Source organism: Haematobia irritans, chromosome 5 (assembly GCF_050003625.1).
Source record: "Haematobia irritans isolate KBUSLIRL chromosome 5, ASM5000362v1, whole genome shotgun sequence".
NCBI lineage: Eukaryota > Metazoa > Arthropoda > Insecta > Diptera > Muscidae > Haematobia > Haematobia irritans.
This window is the reverse complement of record NC_134401.1, coordinates 78,838,126-78,859,951: the sequence shown is the minus strand read 5'-3', so window position 1 is coordinate 78,859,951 and position 21,826 is coordinate 78,838,126. Positions and strand designations below refer to the sequence as shown.

The 21,826-nt window shown below is 33.3% G+C and overlaps 1 protein-coding gene and 1 non-coding gene across 2 annotated transcripts in view; both read left to right on the top strand.

The window, feature by feature from the left end:
- The window catches only part of Gp210 (nucleoporin 210), a 280,949-nt gene that overhangs the window by 7,623 nt on the left and 251,500 nt on the right, over window positions 1-21,826 (top strand). Inside the window, exons 4-14 of the mRNA XM_075309079.1 lie at window positions 2,123-2,279; window positions 2,349-3,734; window positions 3,793-4,035; window positions 10,747-11,024; window positions 11,132-11,228; window positions 11,284-11,416; window positions 11,480-11,686; window positions 11,745-11,855; window positions 13,119-13,247; window positions 13,327-13,526; window positions 13,642-13,908. Of these exons, the coding sequence (XP_075165194.1) occupies window positions 2,123-2,279; window positions 2,349-3,734; window positions 3,793-4,035; window positions 10,747-11,024; window positions 11,132-11,228; window positions 11,284-11,416; window positions 11,480-11,686; window positions 11,745-11,855; window positions 13,119-13,247; window positions 13,327-13,526; window positions 13,642-13,908 (3,208 nt within the window). The remainder of the gene's footprint in view (window positions 1-2,122; window positions 2,280-2,348; window positions 3,735-3,792; window positions 4,036-10,746; window positions 11,025-11,131; window positions 11,229-11,283; window positions 11,417-11,479; window positions 11,687-11,744; window positions 11,856-13,118; window positions 13,248-13,326; window positions 13,527-13,641; window positions 13,909-21,826) is intronic.
- LOC142242174 (small Cajal body-specific RNA 8) lies at window positions 11,885-12,017 on the top strand. Its single transcript, XR_012724027.1, has one exon.

Genomic DNA, 21,826 nt, shown 5'->3' with positions numbered 1-21,826 from the left:
GATCTACATCGATTATGTGTAGTCTGCGTCTGTTCATGATTGCATCAGATCTGTGATTGACATTGCAGTATCTAGACATTTTTAACCAGGGGGGCTAACATATAGCCCCCTATCTATACTACAGTAACAATATATAATGGAAAATCATATATTATTTACGGCCATTTTCATGTAGCTCCGTTAGGTTTTAACTGCCAGTTAACAGAAAATAAATTGCAAATATCTTCTGTCCAGTTAACTTTAACTGAAAAATTTTCGTCAGTTAAGATCCTAACTGGCATATGGAATATATATGCAAGATGACAGCTTCGTCCATAATACGGTTTAAAAGTTGGTTAGTAAACGGAACATTAACGGAGCTTTATGAAAATGGGGGTTAATCATATATATTTTTTCTAGAGGGGGCTAAGCCCCCTCTTATACAACAGTATAAGTAATTAATGTCGAAAAACTAAATTGTTCTCGTAGATCTGCTTCCAACCCATACACAATTTTTTACTTTTACTTTTCTTACTTGGAATGTGTATCTTGTTTAGGGTATGAAATAGATTGCGATCTCAATTTTACTACTCATATACACGTGTTTAGTTCTTCGGCTAAATTTTTCGTTTTCAACAAGTTTTATGCAACTCTGATTGTCTTCAAATATTTCGGTTGGTGTTTCGATTTGAATTCCAAAATCCGTTAAAAGCCGTCTCAGCCAAATGGCTTCTTGTGTTGCCTCTGCTAAGGCTATGTATTCAGCTTCGGTTGACGATAAGGAAACACTTTGTTGTTTATGAAAACGAGTATCTATTCTGAGCCAACATGTGAGCCAACCGATGGAAGAAGATTGGACAGAAGTAAAAAGATTGCTAAAGTATCTTAAAGGTTCCAGAGATTTGAAACTTAAACTTGGAAGCAATGAAGACCTTAACCAAGGCTTAATAGGTTTTGTGGATGCGGACTGGGCACAAAACCTGTAGAACGAACAAACGTTTAAAAAAATTTTCAATTTGTACAGTATAACAAAAAGTTCATACATTCAAAACGACTAGATGTGTAATTCTAAAGTATTTTATACACAAGTGGAGTATTAACTACTTATATTCCAATAGTTTATATGGGCACAAACTTGGCCAATATACGGAAACTTAATACTTGTTTTCATAGCATAACATTTTTCTTCGCAGTTTTTAGGTTATCTGTTTGAAAATTTTTTACGTTTTAGGTGTATATATTTCTTCTTCTGTATTGTTAAGTATGTTCTTCCGTTGTGTCTTGTGAATTCTATCACTTTTTGTCCACCAGTAGAAATACTCAAGGTCTTCTTGATCATCCTAGCGATCTGAAATTTTGCACATTGGCTTTTAACAACCATGTGTACACTTTGCAAAAATTACAAAGGTACCTCCCATACAAATTTTTTTTTTTGTGTTTCGTATATAACAAATTAAAAATAAAAAATAAAAGATTTATTTCATATCAATAAAAACATAATCAAAAACAAGACAAAAGCGTTATATTGCACATAAAATCGGAGATACTAAGGAAAAATGTCTTAAAGGCCAATAAATTTGGTCAATGTGACTTTTTATCATAGCAAGTGGTAGATAAGACTTTCTTACGTAGTAAACACGTTAGAAGTGGTAGATGTGACCATTTTGATTAACATTTTAAAGACATTTACAGTTAAAAATTTGGCTTTTAAGCTTAACACAAAAATCAGAATTTTATACACGGTTCCGAATCTGGCCTTATCTCAATTTTCGATTTTTGGCGCTTGTGACTTTCTTGCACGGCAGAATAGGAATGTTTGTTTTAAAAATATTGTAAAATAACAACAACGATCTAAACTACGCAAATTTTAAGACTGAACATCCTAAGAAGCGTCGGTCATATTCCGAGATATGATCAAAACGTCCCAGCGAATGTGGATAACGCACTACTCTACTTCACTTGTTATTCATATACTGTTTTTATTTAATATCTAGAATAAGTAGGCAAAGAATAAATTTGAATCAATTAAAAAGAAGAATAAAAAGTCGGTTAATTTTAAACTATTTGATTTTTATACTTCATTGTTTTTATTCTAGAAATATCTTAAAATAGGATTTTCATCATTCCATTTATTCCTTTACAGCGATGACCATAAAATTACGTTGGGCTCTCGATATTCAGTTAACTCCGAATTGGACGAATTACTTTTCCTAGTGCATAAGCGCAGTAAAAATGGCTCCCGCTTGTACGGTGAGGCAATTAGAGAAGGTGTCACACCCGTATTTGGATCTTTTAAAGAGGTTTGCGAAAATATTGTTTTAGCTTTTCACATAGTCTCAAAATGATAAAAACTCGCTTTCTGTTTTTAGTTGACAGCTCAAGCTGAATTACAAATCTACAGTGAGTTGTACCTGATACCCTCGAAGGTAATTTTGCCTTTTGATCCCAACGTTATTAAAACGCAAAAAATTCAATTCCAAGCCAAGGGCGGTGATGGTTCTTACTTGTGGATGTCTCAGCATCCACGTCTTTTACACATTAACCAGAATGGTTTGGCTACAACTGTTATACGGGAATCGAGTACCAAGAGTGGCTATGATAGCTATGATGCGTCAACAGGAACACTGCTGACAGCCCATGCCCACGTTAAAGTTGCCCTCTCTAAGAATCAAAAAATCACACGGCATGCCGATATTTATTTTGTACCACCTGTCAAACTAGATATAATTAAATATAACTTTGAAACAGCTCTCAAGGACTATGTACAGTTACATGTGGCCATCTACGCGTACGTGAATAACACACTAATGCCTCTCACCAAGTGCGAGAATCTTGTGTTCGATTTTGAATTTTCAAATCAAATATTTCAAGTGGACTACAATGCAGCCTCTGCGACTACAAATGATGAGATGGCTCCCGATGCTTGCCAGGTAGTGCATTTGCGCAGTACTGCCATAGGTCTGACGCATCTGAAACTTACCTACAGATTCCAGGAAAAGATTTTAAAAGACGAGGTTACACTTAGTGTCTTTGAGCCATTGGCTATTTTGAACCCATTGGAAAATCATGTTGTCCTGCCTATTGGATCATCGCGTAACGTTATCTACACCAATGGTCCTCAGAGAATCTACACACTGGAAGCTGAGTTGACAAAAGGCACAGATTTCGATCATAGCATAGCCAGAGTGTCGGAGATTGAATTTGACACCCAGAACAATTTGTATGCCTTTACTGTTTTGTGCCGTCAAGTGGGAGAAACATCACTCACTTTCAACATTTTCAATGCTTTGTTGACATCAAATTTCGAACCGTATCTATCAAAAATAGAAACACGAGTTTACTGCGTTAAACCAAGGTTCTTGAATTTGTACACAACGGAACAATTGCGGTCTTCATGCCCTATGGAAATGAGAAATGCATTATTGCAGCTGAAGGACCACGACGATAAATTTGAAATAGAAATAGAAGTTCAAGATGCCAAAAATCGTAAGCTCATGAATATAACATCGCTGTTCATCGACTGGGAATTTGCCGCTGGAGAGCAACGATACCACAGTGGTGCCATAATGCATCATCGTGTAGCTGAAGAAGATTTTCTTGAAGGCATACGTTTACCTGGCAAAGATGTTTTGGTTACAACTCTCAATGAAGTGGCGCAAAATTTCCGCATCAAGGGCATAGTTACAAAGTACGACGATTTAGTTTTAAGGAAACATCACATACATGCTGAAGAACCTCCATTTGGAATAAAAAATGTAAGTAAACGGTTGCGAAATATTGAATTCGATGATTTCAACTCTTTTGTGCTTGCAGCCCAGATCAGGGGAAATCTTCACACCTGTTATTGAAAATGAGATACGATTTATGACTGTCAACAGTACATTCTTCCCCTCCGATCACATCAGCATATTTTTGGCCAAGGGAAGACGTGAACGTATTCCAATGGCCCAGGGAAGTGGATTTTATGATTTCCAATTGTCTGAAAGCGGTATTGTTAAAGTCGAGTTTGATAATAAAGACAAGGAATTGATTGTTTCACCCCTTCGCATTGGGCATGTAAGTGGTCATGAATCCATTTATTAGTATTACGTACAGCCGGGACAGTTCTATTTATCAGACACTTTTTCCTGTGTTAACACAGAAAAAAATATCACCAAAATATATTCAATTAAAAAGTTAATGAAAATTGAAAATGTTTCAATTAATAAATTAATTGATACTATTAACTTTTTAATAAAGATAGAAACAATAACTTAATTAAGTCAATGATTGAAAATTTTAAAATTTTTAATTAAAAAATTAATTGATACAATTAACTTTTTAATCAAATTCGGAAGACTACGTCAGTTAAAAAAGTGATTAGCATTTTTTTAATTTTTAATTAAAAATGTATTTCAAACAACCAATTGTTAATCCAAATAAAAACTCTAAGCCAATTCAGAATGTAATTGGACATAGTTCCTCTTTTTAATAAAAAACAATTGAGTTTTGCGATCAACATCAATTAAATGTTTAATTGAATCAATTAAAAAATTAATTGAAATTTGCTAATGAAATCAATTAATTGTTTAATCAAGAATTTGTTCTATGCCCAATTAAAACTGTGATTGATACTATCATTTTCGTGATTGAAGACATATCAATTAAAAAATTAATTGGATCAATTAATTTCTTGATTGAATCAGAAAACATTTTTTGGTGTGAATATTTGTTTGGTTGTGTCACAGCAATTGTACGTTATTCTACCGTTTGCATTAAATTGAAAACATGAGTAATGAAGTGTGAGGGAATGGTGGATAAACGCAATCTTGGTATTGGATAGGACACCCGAAATTGTCAATACTGACCCTGCAATAAATGAATCCGAATGTAATGTAGAAGAATTTGTCTATCTGTCTATCTATCTGTCTGTTTGTATATGTATTTTTGTGTGTAAAGTCCATCTCGCAGTTAAAGTCCTATCATGCTCAAATTTCGAATAGTGTCTTAATTCCGCTCAAAGACAATCAGTACTGATTTTGAAACTATTAGAATTCCAGAACAATCTAATTTTCCAAATGAATACACACATACACACAATTGGTTTTTAAGTCTTTATATTTTAGTCTCACAACTTGTCAATTCAAAAGCATGATAAAACTACTACACAGAAAGATCTTAATTGAGTTTTAAAAAATATTTAATTAAAAATTTAATTGATTCAACAAATTTTTTAATTGAAATAAAAATCAATCCCACAAATTAATAGTACCAATTAAATATTTAATTGAATCAATTAATTTTTTAATTGACTGTCAATTAATTTTTTAATTGATACTATCATTTTTGTGAATGAAGACATTTCAATTAAAAAATTAATTGGATCAATTAATTTCCTGATTGAATCAGAAAAAAAAAATTTGTGTGTAAGTACATCCAACTGTCAAAAACATGTCTTGTTACTCTTAGTTACATTTCACATTCCACAGATTACTATTGTCAAAAATATGTATGGTTACTATTGGTTACAGAGGTAACTATTGGTTACGTAGATTCTATTGGTTACGTTTTATATGCCACAGGTTATTATTGTCAAAAACATGTCTGGTTACTACTGGTTACATAGGTAACTATTGGTTAATTAGGTTACTATTTATTGGTAACTAACATTAAAATGTAAACAAAACAAATTGAAAATATTTAATATCTTTTGTTTACTAACATTAAAATTATAAACAAAACTGACATTGGATGTACTTTTGTTTTTGTTTTTTTTTTTTGTAATACTGCAACTGGGAATTATTTTACCATGATTCAAAAGTTAAAAACAGAATGAAAAAATATTGTCATACTCATATTCAAAAAGCATAATTGATGAAAATAAATTTCAAAATTAAAGTAGCAAGTTAAAATGATGCAAAGTATATTAGCCCGATATATTTTTGTATACTAGCATTACAATGCTACTTCCAACAGAAACAAATCGATTCAGATTTAGATATAGCTCCTATATATATCAGCGATCTGGTCACAATTGACATATTTATAAACCGATCTTCTTGAAATTTCGAACAGCCAAATGCTAAATATCAGCCAAATCGGTTCAGCTTTAGATATAGTTCCGATAGATATCTTTCGTCCGATATGCACTTATATGGCCTCAGAAGCAGTAGTATGCCCATTTTGCTTGAAATCGGTTCAGATTTAGATATAGCTCACATATATATCTTTCGTCCTCTGTATTCTCATATGACATCCTAGAGCCAAAGTTTCTCTTCAATTTGCTTGAAATTTTGCACAGAGAGTAGAGCTTCTAAGTCCTTCTAATTGTGCAAAATTTGGTACAAATTGGTTCAGATTTGGATACAGCTCCCATATACAGTACTGTTCAAAACATTTGCAGCTAGCCCTACCATGAACTTAATCTAGGTATTAGAGGTGTGCATGTGAGTAATATTTTGCTCACGCACACTCACTACGGTGAAATCTTATTCACGCACACTCACGCACGATTTAATAGATTTTGTACTCACGCACGAAAATCTTTTAAATGTCGTGACTCACGAAAAATATCGTGACTCACGAAAAATCTCCTGACTCACGAACAATATTATGGTAATTTACCTATAGAACCTGTCTGAAAACATGAGTAAAACATGAGAAAACATGATTAAAATCGAGAGCGTTATAAAACTCTTAACACCTAGGATGTCACTAAAATTATAAATGAATTCAACTCCTAAGCATTTTATGTTCGTAAGCGGGATTATTTTCGTGAGCGTGTTTTTCCTAAATTCGTTACTCACGCACGCTCACGAAGATATTATTTTCGTGAATCACGCTCACGAACGACATTGGGTTGGTTAATCACGATCACGCACACTCACGCCGTTGCCCTCAGCGTGACTCACGACTCACGCGTGAGTCACAAAAATTTTCATGAGTCACGACAATTTCGTGTCACGTGCACACCTCTCCTAGGGTATATCTCCATATAAAAATAATCTTTATGGAGTGGTATTTCCAGATTCTTATTGGGTAAATGAATGGACTGTTATAAAGTATTGATATTTTCCGAAAGGTAAAGAAACGTATGATTCGACCTGTTCAAAACATTTGCACCTAGCACCCTGAATAATTTTCTTCTTTAATATCAATATTTTTATATTTTTACCTCAAAATACTTACAAGGACCTAAAAGAGAATAGATTAAATGTACAAAAAGGGTATTGTAGGAATATCCTTTAGTTCATTGCCTAATCAATGAACTAAACAACATATTAAAAAGCAAAATATCGATGATTTTAATGTTGGTGTATCATAAAAATGAATTTCGGAAGAATACAATGTCCACAAGCCAACTACTTCTCGAGTTATAACTAGAGGATGCACCAACGCTGTGCACTGAGGTAGAACAAAACATAAGACTAAGCCAAAAGAAGATCATTTAATCAAAAGAACTATGTAAAAATTCAGTCAAATATCTATCTAAAGAAGTAAGAAATTAAATTCCACTGTATATATCAACCATAGCGATAAGCTGTAGAGGTTTAGAAATCGGAGTGAGATTGTACAAAAATGTCAAAAAACACTTATTTCCAAGAAAAATACGTTAGCGCGCCTTTAATTTTCACAAAAATACCTTAAATGGCCTGAGGAGCAGCGGAAATGTGTTATATTTTCCTACGAATCAAAGTTTAACTTGCAGTGTTCGGATGATAGAAGTTTAGTACGGAAAGTCTTAATCCAAGAAATACAAAAAGTTCGGTCAATCATGGTGGGGGCAATATTATGGTCTGGGGGTAGTTTTGGGGGTAGTTGTTGATCCGATTCATAGAGTAGAGGGTATTATGCCGTCGGAAGTCTACAAAAACATTTTACCCCAAGCGATATTGCCAGAAGCATTCTGGGAAATGCAGTCTGCATAGATTATTTAGCACGATCATGACCTCCAGTACACGTCTAAGGTGGTAAAACAATACTTGACTGGCCTGCTCAGTCGTCTAATGTAATCAACTATTAACAATTATCGCAAAAAGTTACAAAACTTTAATTATTTTTAAATGTATGGGACACTTAATAGTAGTTGCAAATGTTTTGAGCAGGTGAAACCCTTTTATTTTTAAATAATTTTATAAATTATCAAAAAGTCTCTGTCGTTAGTTCCCTTATTCCCTTAAATCTTTAAAACTGACCTAATAAGCAACAGCATTGCATTAAAGTCTTAGATTTAATATTTCTATTTTTTAATTATAATTTTGGTTTACTTTCAACAGGCGGTGTGGTTGCCAATGTTTTGAACAGTACTGTATATGTATACCCAATTTGGGATATTGGCGAGAACCAAAGTGTTCTAAATTTGGTATATTCGGTTCAGATTTAGATACAGCTCTCCACCACCGTGGTGCAATGGTGGTGGAGAGCCTTGCATACACAGGGTCGTGGGTTCAAACCCAGTTTCGACCAAATACCAAAAAGTTTTTCAGCGGTGGATTATCCCACCTCAGTAATGCTGGTGGCAGTATTGATTGTTTCAAAGCTTCTCTATGTGGTTTCACTGCAATGTGGAACGCCGTTCAGACGCGTCTATGAAAAGGAGGACCCTTGTGCTGGCCCGATTCCATGGGGCAGCACTTAGTGATAAGAGAGAAGTTCACCACTGTGGTATCACAATTACTGAATAGTCTAAGTGAGCCTTAGATACAGCTCTCATAACAATTTTTGTGCAAACAATCGGTGAATTACATATCGATGTCTTCATTCCAGAGTACGCTAAGTCTAAAAAGTGGATTTTACAGGATACGTATTCATAGTTTATTAGGAATTTCTCAAAAACCGTATAAGACAGATTTTTTTTCGGTATAACGTGTTAGAATCATATTGTAGAGATTTTTAGAATGTACGAATTCAAAATAGCGATAATAGAACATGGCTAAAAATGACCACTTTAGAATGAACAAAGTTTTTTGCGTTGTACGAATTCACGGATTCAAAATAGCGATAATAGAACATGGCTAAAAATGACCACTTTAGAATGAACAAAGTTTTTTGCGTTGTTCATCTAAGTAGACATCCCTTTATAGGATTTTTTTCTGACATTGGTCGTCTAAGTACATATAGCATATTATGGTTTTGAGTATGAAAATGTAACAACTCACTTAGTATATGTTTAAATATGTAACAAAACCAATTAATTTATATTTCATACCCAGCAAAAACTAGGTAACCATAACTCATTATAATTTGCATTACCAGAAGTAAAACTCTCATTACACGTTGCATTACATTGCGATGAGTTATAGTGACTAACTTATAATGACAATAATAACTACTTCTCAGTAATTTGTGATGATTATTCTCAAAAAATAATGCAGTTGATCGATAATGGCTTAATAAAATATTGAGCCTTTACATAAAAAATTAAAACCAATATTTAATCTAACGTCTAAAATGTTTTCCAAGTATTTTATAATAATGGTGCTTTAAAAGAATATAGGTATATTATAAAGCAATTCACGAATTTAACTCACTGTAGCAAGTTTTCTAGTTTAATCTTGGAATTAATTTGCGTTTAATTCATTCTAGGGTATATGCGCATCTAAATTTACATCTCCCCAAATTTCGTTATAAACCGCACATGCATTGTGTTTGTTATTATTTTCATAAACTGAAAGAAAATATTGTTAGGCCAAAGTTTTTGTTGAGAGTTTTGTTTAGCATAAAAGACACACAACATTTTTTGCCTGGTCCAAAGTAGATAAAATTTTTAATAAAGTTGTTTTATCCTTACAGTTAGGTGATTCGACTTAAAATGGGTATTTACACATGAAAAGCATTTTTGTTGTACTAAGATCAACTTGGCTTTAATAATTCTAAAAACTTCAAAATTAATGAAATTGTATTTAAATTTTTTGACTTTTGGTTTCTAGCAAAGCTAAACAGGATTAAAGAATAGGAGATAGCATATGAGTTATCATTAAAAGGTTTCGAAAGAACTCTGATAGCACATGAAAAAAAAATCGAAAAAGTTAAATTCGTCTCCTAGTATCTCTTCAATTCCCGGTTTCTTTGTCTCGGAATCAGTACCAACATAATTAATGTAAAGACAAAATCTTTAGAATCGGACAAGCTTTTTTTTTTGCGAAGAGAACTACGTTTTATATTATTAAAAAAACATAAGTATTTATTTTCGAGATTAAATGATTACATATTAGGTGATCATATGCTCTTTATACACTACTTATTTCATGGCCGAAGGTATGCCTGGGGTGAAGTACTTTCCTCCTAGGACATGCGATTATAATCCGGAGCGATGCCAATTAATAAGTAGTTATTACTTTTTAAATAGGCTTACCTAAAAGATTACCGGGTAATGAGAGTTTTTGCTGGGATATACTTAAGGTGGTATAAAGTTCGAGTTTAGTCGCTAAAATCGCCATGTTTTTCACGATTACTTCTCTTTAATAATTCATCTCAAAGAATATAATCTTTATAAAAAGTTGCTTTGGAATATTCCCCATCAAGTTATATTAAAATATGCTTTTTTTTTATTTTAGTGGCTACAATCCAACATAGTACACACTTTTATATATAATTTTATATTAGTGGTTGCTATAAATGTGTACTATAAATGAATTAAGTCTACGCAAAGGATTATTGTGTGTAATTTATTTTTATTTCTCTTATTTTAACTTTCTTGTTAAATATTGTATGTAAATAAATTGTTGCAGATATATTAAACTTGTTCATCGACATCAATTTTAAAATAATAATACTCAATTTTCGTAGACACGACTTGAACTAATTGACCGCTGTTTGATGAATGAACCTGCACATTTGTCTATATCGGTTGTTAGCATTGGATCTATAAGAGTTGAGGCCGCCGACAGGGTGGAAAGAACAAATTCCATTGAAGCAATTGTCAAATTGTACGATTCTCATGACAACCTTTTGCATGTCGATCCGTTTAATTTACACATCTATGAACTATCAGAAGAAGTATTCAACCCCAATATATTATCCGTACAACTGGGAGATCAGTTGGATTTAGGAGTTGGCGAAATTAGGTAAGATGTGGAATATTCTAGACGAAAGAGTTCTCTTATGATAAAATTGAACTATATGCATAATAATTATTTTCCTTCTATTCATGTACACCGCTTTCTTATTTTAGGTATATAATAACTGGAAATAATTTAGGTGAAACCAAAATAGTTTTCAGAACCGGCAGCGGGGATATGTTGGTGTCCAGTGAACCCATCAATGTCCAGGTATATTTACAAGGCGTTAACTAAGTGGCTCTATATTGAAGTATTCGTTTTTCAGGTATTTCCTCCACTGCGTTTGTATCCAAGGAACTCAACGTTGGTGGTTGGATCTAGCGTACAAATCTACTACCATGGTGGACCTCATCCAGACGTTAATATTGTCTATCATGTCCACGACCAAAAAGTTATATGTATGTATTTTTACACGCACTTAATTGCACATATTCAGTTGAACTAATTTTTAACTGCTTTAGCTATGGAATCTGCCATTGTAACTGCTTCCAAGTTAGGTGAAACTAAAATAACAGGCAAATGTATCATGACAAATCCCATAAACAATGAAGAGGTTGTTGTCTCTGAGGATACAGTTGAAGTGCATGTTGTACCTTTGATCAATATACAAATCAAAACTCCGTTGGTTCGTATTCGTACTGGAGCAGTTATGCCAGCATATATTTGGGGTGAGATTATCTATGAATATCAAATGGAACAACAAAACCAATAAAATATATATTTTAGGTATCTCTGATTTGTCGCCAATGGTATTGGGGACATTATCAAATATGCATATAACTTGGTCAACGAATCAGCCGGATGTAATCAGTATCTATAATGTTTTTGCGGATGCTGGTGAGTAAAATTCTATCAATGAATAGTCATTGAACCATGATACAGCGTTATTTGAGGAGAGATAATCCTATAGTGCTCACAAAAGGTTCATACATTAATAAATTCTTTGATGAGTCTGAATGGATGAGCTTTATTTCAGGCACAGATACGGAATGTACAGAAATACCAAAATTATAAATTCGAAAAGTAGAGTAATAGTTGTGTCAAAAATTATCCCACACAATTTTATGTTTCAGCTTTCTCTGTAAAGATTAGTTTACAAACGATCCGCAACGATATGCATGCGACTAGTTTGAGAAACCAATTTTACTCAATGCAGTGTCAATTGTTGCCTGTTCAGAATTGGCAACAATTGACACTGCATACACAGTATTATGTATTCTCTATTATTTACTTCTCATGAATGTGATAATTTGTTAGTATTTTCGTGTGTCTACCGAAAACTCCCGGTCATTGTGAATACTACGCCAATGTTGACACAATATATAATGGTCACGCAGGTAAATAAAAACAGATCTGTTGGAACGCTGCCATGTGCCGCTGCCTTCTGTTTGGACCATGGTCTTTGTTGTGCAAAAACACTGTGTTGTGGAGAACCGTCCACTGGGCCAATCTTTCTGAAGCGCGAGATCCAGAGGATATCAGACACGATACAAATGATACCATACAAAACGGTACAATCTTTTGATTACCATATTTGAATCGCAAAGTTTCTTTGGCATTTGTTCACAATTTGGAACTAACCGCAATTTAACAGAAAGTAAATTACAAATATCTTCTCTCCGGTTAACATTACCTGAACAATTTTCAGCAGTAAAATTTCTCAACTGACATATGAAATATATGGGCGAGATTATGTTGTATGGTTTAAAAATTCGTTAGCTAACGTAGTACTAACGAAGCTTCATGGAAATGGGGATAAATATGACAAAAAAGAAACGTTTAAATATTTTAATGCCACATTTGTATGACAATCGATTAGCGATTAGAACTATTCGAACGTATTTATATGCTACTTTTTTTAAGATGAACGGAATAATGGGTCTGATCAAAATGACAGGCTCCTTTTATAAAATCTTTTATTCTTCATGAACAAACAATTCGGTTTTTTTCATTTGCCTGGCTTTGGTTTGTGTGGTGATTTTGAACTTGAATTTCATTTCTGTTTTTATTATTTAGAATTTTTCAATGATAGTCGTAACAATATATGTATATCAATATTTCTCTGTATAATGTAATCATCACTGTATTAATTTCTTTAAGGCATCGAATACTCGGATACTGACTTGATTTCTGTACGTGTTAAAGCTTTAAATCCAGGCAAAGCAAAAATCCAAGCTACAGTGCAATTACCAGGTGGTCAGAAAATTTCCACGTTTGTTGAAGTCGTTGGTAAGTGCAACCCGAAATACAAACACAATTGTCCATTGTCATTGTTATGCCTCTATTGTGATTTTATTTTTCAATTTAGTTTTCAAAATACTTGAACTGGAATCCCCAAAACACATAACCACAGACACCATTCTGCTAGCACCACGTAGTACCATTCAATTGAAGGCGAACTTGGACGATGTCCTGTATAGACTATCGAGCGATAGCAATTCAATTGTTAAAGTGACACCAGATGGTATTGTACGCACTCAAGAGACCCTGGGCAGAGATTTAGTCATAGTATGTATACATATGCATTTGAAACCCAAACCCTCGAAGCAACACTAGCCACTCACACCTGTATATTTGTTGCCATTTCGATTTTTTTCTTCTTTTTTATGTTGGACGTAAAAAGGCTAAAACATTTGATCAAACTTTGGCCATCGGAATTGAAGTTAAGAATGTACAATATATAATGGCATCATTGGAGTATCCCACCATAAAATTGAAGCACACCGAAGAGAAAATACCACGTGGCATGAATTTCATTCTAAAGATTTCCTTGCATGACAATTTGGGAAATGAATTCTCACACAATATCGAAGACGTGAATGGCTTGAAATATGATTTATCACACAAAGATATTGTGGATGTCCAGATTGGCAATAATTTAACTGTTGCGGTAAGTTTGTCTATCTTGTATTTGATTTCTTTTTTGTGTATTTCCAAGGAGAAATGTAGAAAGAACAGAGTGAGTTTTTGAATTTAATAAGCTAGAGCAAAGTCACAATAAACGACAATGAATGAATTATAAATCAATATCAGCAGTAAATTTAGACGAATCTTTTGACGGTAACAAATCCATGGGCCTAGTAGCAAAATGAGTTGACTGAAGATGTGAATAAATACTTCAAGCCAAACGTTTTTCAATATACACGCTCCTAGGTGATTCTTTGCATCTATTTGGGTATACAAACCTGCAGCCAAGCCAAGCCTACAGCATAGCCGTTAACTTTAAAAAAAAGAGCCCAAACTACGTAAACAAGTAAAAAAAAACAACTTTTAAAAATCCATTTTTTTGGAGGAAAAATGAATTAAGAATTTAAATGAACATGAGAATACATTATATAAACAAAAACTAAAATAATGAAATAAGTTATGCGTTTTATTCAATGGTAAAACAAGAATTTTTGCAGAAAGATGTTTTTGGTATTAATCAATCGTAATCCTTATAGTTAGACTATTTAGATTTGAAAAGACACTATATATTCTACAAGTTTACATACCTTTGGATATAATGGTTCATTAAGTCATCTAGTGAACTATTTTATTTATTTCCATTTATTTAAGCAATTCAAAGCCTTTAAAAGACCAATTGAACGAATTACAATGTACTACACTAACGGAAATTACAATATTATATGAACATATAATATTTTGTTCATAATTTTTGAATAAACCATGGATGACACTGTAAATGGGTTTCATCGGATCACTTTAGATATAGAGCCTATACTTACCTATCTGGAAGAACAAATTTCATCCCAATTGGCATTCAAAGTCACAATAAACGACAATGAATGAATTATAAATCAATATCAGCAGTAAATTTAGACGAATCTTTTGACGGTAACAAATCCATGGGCCTAGTAGCAAAATGAGTTGACTGAAGATGTGAATAAATACTTCAAGCCAAACGTTTTTCAATATACACGCTCCTAGGTGATTCTTTGCATCTATTTGGGTATACAAACCTGCAGCCAAGCCAAGCCTACAGCATAGCCGTTAACTTTAAAAAAAAGAGCCCAAACTACGTAAACAAGTAAAAAAAAACAACTTTTAAAAATCCATTTTTTTGGAGGAAAAATGAATTAAGAATTTAAATGAACATGAGAATACATTATATAAACAAAAACTAAAATAATGAAATAAGTTATGCGTTTTATTCAATGGTAAAACAAGAATTTTTGCAGAAAGATGTTTTTGGTATTAATCAATCGTAATCCTTATAGTTAGACTATTTAGATTTGAAAAGACACTATATATTCTACAAGTTTACATACCTTTGGATATAATGGTTCATTAAGTCATCTAGTGAACTATTTTATTTATTTCCATTTATTTAAGCAATTCAAAGCCTTTAAAAGACCAATTGAACGAATTACAATGTACTACACTAACGGAAATTACAATATTATATGAACATATAATATTTTGTTCATAATTTTTGAATAAACCATGGATGACACTGTAAATGGGTTTCATCGGATCACTTTAGATATAGAGCCTATACTTACCTATCTGGAAGAACAAATTTCATCCCAATTGGCATTCACAACCAATAATTTCATTCGTTTGTTGAAACAACTAACTGTTATTGCACAGAAAAGACATTTCACAAAAAAATTTCCAATTAAAGTCTCAATTGAGTTTTAAAAAGTATTCAATTAAAAATTTAATTGATTCAACAAATTTTTTAATTGAAACAAAAATCAATCACAAAAACTAATAGTATCAATTACCTCTTTAATTGGATCAATTAGTTTTTCAATTGAGTTTCAATTAATTTTTTAATTGATATTATCATTTCGGCGATTGAAGATATTTCAATTAAAAAATTAATTGGTACAATTAATTTCGTGATTGAATCAGAAAAACATTTTTTGTGTGTGGGATTTACCTGGGGTGTTTTGTTAAAGTAAGATATTGAGATTCCCAATCATGCGAAGAAAGTATACGATTGAATATTTTTTGAGCAAGTTGGAGTTAGCAAGGACCGTTGTAGATTCCATTCCACAGCATGGAGCGTGTTCTTTTGGCAAATTTCAGTTAAAAGTGCCCGCATGGGTCATTCTTATGTCTCGGACCTACACACAAAAAAATATTTTCTGATTCAATCACGAAATTAATTGATCCGATTAATTTTTTAAGTAAATGATCCAATTAAAAAGTTAATTGATACTATTAATTTTTGTGATTGATTTTTGTTTCAATTAAAAAATTTGTTGAATCAATTAAAATTTTAATTGATTTTTTTTTTAACTCAATTAAGACTTTAATTGGAAAAACTTTTGTGAAATGTCTTTTCTGTGTAGGCAAATGATCCTCGAATTTTGATAGATTTTGTTTGATGATGAGACAGACAATCTATATACATACAGTGAAACCTTTCACTCTGAAAACCGGACACTTCTCAAAAGTGGCCAATTATCGTGAAACCTTTGCTATATTATCACATTAAAAGTAACCTCTCATAAGTGAACACTAGATAGGGTCACGGCCTAAAGGAAAAAAAGTTGATGCGGTCACCCCCCAGTTTTGTAGCATATTCGAAGACAATTTCAGAACACCAAAACTTTTTTCCGTGCACCCTACGACCCCCCGAAAGCGAAAGTGATTGTTAGAATTTTAAAACAGTAGGCTCTCAAATTGTTCTAGCAAAAACACATGCACTTTGCATAACGCAGAAAATGCCGTAGTGCAAACAACGAGTATGTAAAGGTGCCGTTGGAAATTTACAGATAAACAGGTTTTGTGTTCTAAATGCCTTATAAATTAATTTCGTAGATGTGCATGTGGTTTCGATCGGACATCATGACAACACAGCAAAAACTATTTGGTGTAGGGTGACCTATTGACGTTTTAAAATCTCTGTAACTTTTTTGTTTATGAATATAAGTAAATACTTCAAAAGCGAAAGTTTCATATTTTGTTAAGATCTTTATAATGGTTATCAGAAATGGGCATCATAGGGGTATACGAAGCGAAATAAAAAAAAAAAATTAAAAATCAAATTTGACGTCGGAGTCAAAAATGACCAATGCACGAAATATAGCCCCTGATCAATCACGAACAACGATATGCGTTTCTTTTCCATCGGACTTCAAATGACGACACAGCACAATAAATTGTATTTCGGGGGGTCGTAGTGTGCACGAAAAAAAAAAGTTTCGGTGTTCTGAAATTGTCTTCGAATATGCTACAAAACTGGGGGGTGACCGCATCAACTTTTTTTGGTGACCCTATCTAGTGAACACCTCCCAAATGTGGGCATAGGTTAAGCGACCGTCCTCTTCTGAGAGGTTTCACTGTATTTACCTTTAACAATCTCCGGCTTGTTGCCGACGATTTGACAATTTACCGATCTTTGAAATCTACAATTTCGTAACAAAACCTAACAACTGGCTCCCATAACATCTAACCTACATTCATAGCCCCCTGCACAGAGAATACAGATTGGTTGTGACAATCGAATTTATTGCCAACCTCCTTTTGGCAGTTGTAGCAACTACCAGTTGGCAGTTTTGCCACCCGATTGATTCGGTCGACACAACCAATATTTCATATGGTGTTGGTTGGGTCTGCCGACGATATCGGTTGTTGCTACCTTCATCATTCGATTGTGCTGCCCGACCTTAATAGTGCTCGTTACCAAATTAAAAACAAATTTTGTCCCAGTTAATATTATATTTTATTTTATTAAAATATTACACTTAGTTTAAAAATATTTATTTTAGAATATAAATAAATATAAACACATATTATACTAAAGGGTGATTTGTTAAGAGCTTGATAACTTTTTTTTTTAAAAAAACGCATAAAATTTGCAAAATCTCATCGGTTCTTTATTTGAAACGTTAGATTGGTCCATGACATTTACTTTTTGAAGATAATTTCATTTAAATGTTGACCGCGGCTGCGTCTTAGGTGGTCCATTCGGAAAGTCCAATTTTGGGCAACTTTTTCGAGCATTTCGGCCGGAATAGCCCGAATTTCTTCGGAAATGTTGTCTTCCAAAGCTGGAATAGTTGCTGGCTTATTTCTGTAGACTTTAGACTTGACGTAGCCCCACAAAAAATAGTCTAAAGGCGTCAAATCGCATGATCTTGGTGGCCAACTTACCGGTCCATTTCTTGAGATGAATTGTTCTCCGAAGTTTTCCCTCAAAATGGCCATAGAATCGCGAGCTGTGTGGCATGTAGCGCCATCTTGTTGAAACCACAGTCAACCAAGTTCAGTTCTTCCATTTTTGGCAACAAAAAGTTTGTTAGCATCGAACGATAGCGATCGCCATTCACCGTAACGTTGCGTCCAACAGCATCTTTGAAAAAATACGGTCCAATGATTCCACCAGCGTACAAACCACATCAAACAGTGCATTTTTCGGGATGCATGGGCAGTTCTTGAACGGCTTCTGGTTGCTCTTCACTCCAAATGCGGCAATTTGGCTTATTTACTTAGCCATTCAACCAGAAATGAGCCTCATCGCTGAACAAAATTTGTCGATAAAAAAGCGGATTTTCTGCCAACTTTTCTAGGGCCCATTCACTGAAAATTCGACGTTGTGGCAGATCGTAAGTCTATTCATGATGAAATGTCAAAGCATACTGAGCATCTTTCTCTTTGACACCATGTCTGAAATCCCACGTGATCTGTCAAATACTAATGCATGAAAATCCTAACCTCAAAAGAATCACCCTTTATTATATAATATTTTACATCTGTTAAAATCTAAATTAAAATTGTTATTGATAAATTGTACCATATATACCACCCAGCATAGATAGAAGTCATCAACATCTGCGCAGATAATTTTTCTAAAATAAAAAAAACATAGTATATATACATTGAAGAACAACTTTAAACTGGATTAAAATGGTGAAATATTAGACCATAATTATGCCACCCCAGCAAAAAAATGGAGCACTATTTCAGCAGGATTGTAAGGGAGAGAGGCAGTACCAACTGCTTACAAAACAACTGAATCAGCGCTGATTTTTGTGGGCGATGTCCCGATTTAGAGCAGCTTCTACATAGCGCTGATATAATTGCTCATTTTAATAGAAATATTGGTCAGAAGTGATATAAAATATTGAGTATAGCATTGATGGCGTGAAGGAAAATAGCACTACCTTTCATGCATCTATACTGCATGAATTGGTTGTAATAACGTAAACGAATGATCATAAACTACTTTGATTACTCGTTTACGTTATTGCCACCGATTCATGCAGTGTGGATGCACTGCCTACTTTATTCTATGCCAAAAAGCGCAACTAAACTCTTACTGCTGAAGTATTTTTTGCTGGGACATAAGTAAATTAATCGTAATCTGAAATCTGTGTGATATACATAAATGGGAACCAAAGTTTCCATTCATGATTAGCAGGATCTTCCCAAAGAAATAAATGGTACGAAGAACTAGATCGCTAGAGAATCTATCTCAACATGTCAGAAACGATACTTCGTGTAGCCAGATTTTATTGAGAATAAAAGTATTTATACTCTGACCAAAACTGGTGTATTGCATTAAAATAGACAAATACATAAAAACAAATTAAACTTACCCAATTTGCTTCCACTGTTAACTCCTTGAAAGTTCTTCTATACGTTCATTAGGGCGGATTTTTATTAGGTCCTCATAAAATTAGATACTGAAGTTCACTTTTGAGTTCTACGCCGGATCCATGAAATTTTGTGTATTACATTAAATCACTCCATTTGGCATAATATAAGCAAATTCCTGGGATTATCAGTAATACTTTTTTACGGAGATCCATAGTAAATGCCGAAAAAATAAGGCCTGGCAGAAAATTCGTCGTTATATTTTTCTATTTATAAACATATGTCTTTTCTCGACTTAAGAAATTTTAATATTGACATTTGAAAATATTCAATTTACATTCGGCTGTAGCAACCATATGTAAATTATAATTACTAAATTACAGCCATAAAATTCTATTAAGGAAGGTTGTACCAACCAATTTCATGCAAACAATTTCAAAATGGATACATTTGGTTGCTACAACTATTTATCGTTAAACATGAAGGAAAATCTGTTATAACAGTTGTCTAATGGTTGAGTAGATGAAAATATAGTTGAAAATAGAGAGAGTAGGTAGACACAAACGACTTATTGTTCCAAATATGGAATTTAAATTATTACAACCGATTTCCACCCATTCTATTCTCTGTGTGTAGTAACGTAATGGTCTCTAACCTGAAATAAATATGTGCACATAATCCTTAGTGGGTTGATTTTGGTCATCTTCTCTGCCATTAATTTACATTCTGTCTGTGCTAGGATACCTTAATTTTCCATAATCTTCACTTGGGATTTGTCAAAATACTTCCCTGGGACATTCCTGTGCACTTCCGTGTTCACACACGCACACATTGGATATTGGTGTAACATGTTTGTTGCAATGACCAATATTGGCCACAAGTTTTCAACTGTGTTGACCGCACGTAAACCTTGTCTTAAAAAAGCAAAACTTGGACAAGAAACTTTGCCACAACAACATAGCAAAAAAGACGGAGGTATGAAAAAGTTCACACTAAGCGTCTTAGAATCTCAGTCATGGAAACCTTTGTTGTAATGACTTTCTTTTTCTGTCCCATGTTATAATGGTAAAATAGACTTGATTCTGGCATTACGCTATGCAATGGAAAATGGGATATTCTATGATAGAAGCCATTAATATAAAAATTGCAAAACGTTACGAACGTGAACAACACACTGAAAGTATTTGACCCAGCTCTAAAGAAACTATCATAGTCAAAATTGGTGCTACCTCAAAAAATTCTATCTTATTTTTAATATTTTTCAATAATCCAAAATCCAAAGATTATATCTGTTAAATTATTTTTTTAAATCAGAAATGTTTATAATGAGTTATTCAATAAGATACCTCCGTGTTCAATAAAAACAAGTATATAAGACCGAAAGTTCGGCCAGGCCTAATCTTGTGTACCCTCCACCATTGATTCCGATCAAAGTTGTACTAAAGACGGCCATCCACAATTGAGTTACTTGGGATAGGGTAACATCGATGGAAAGGCAATTTTATTTTTAACATTGTCTTCTAAAGATAGTTCTAATAGGGTCTATCAAGCCTCATTAGATCTTGATCGTTTTTATAAAGAAGTCTATAAATAATTTTGGACCGACATGAACAAATTTTGGCTTGTTGAGGGCAGATAGTAACAAACGGATGGTATGAAATTGGCTCTCACAAGAGGCACCGTAAATCAAATATGGGGATTGGTTTATATGCGGGCTGTACCTATTATGGTCCGATATGGCCCACTTGCAATACAGTTCTATCTACATCAATAATAACCACTTATACCAAGTTTCGAGGCGATATTTTATTTCGTTTGAAAGTTAGCGATATTTCAACCAACGGACGGACATCGCCAGATGGACTCAGAATTTCACCACCACATGGAAATGTTTGGTCTGAGACCAATATTTCCATGTGCTACAAACGGAATGCAAAGGGCACCGATTCCTCAAAAAAAAAAAATATATATATATAATATGCAAAATGTGTTTTTTTGAAAAAATAGTGGTTGTATCTTAAAAAAATACGAACCTAATTAAACTAAGTTTTATTAACACAGTTTGATTATAGTGTAGAATAGAGATATGTTAATACTATACAGCTTGTTTACAAACATTACTTTCATCTCTGGTAAATATTATTTAACTTCTAATTTGTTTTTTTTTTTTTTTGAATTTTGGGTCAAAATTTGATTTTTATTTTTGACTGATGATTACTCAGAAGTACAACAAATTTTCCCGAAAAAAAAAAAAT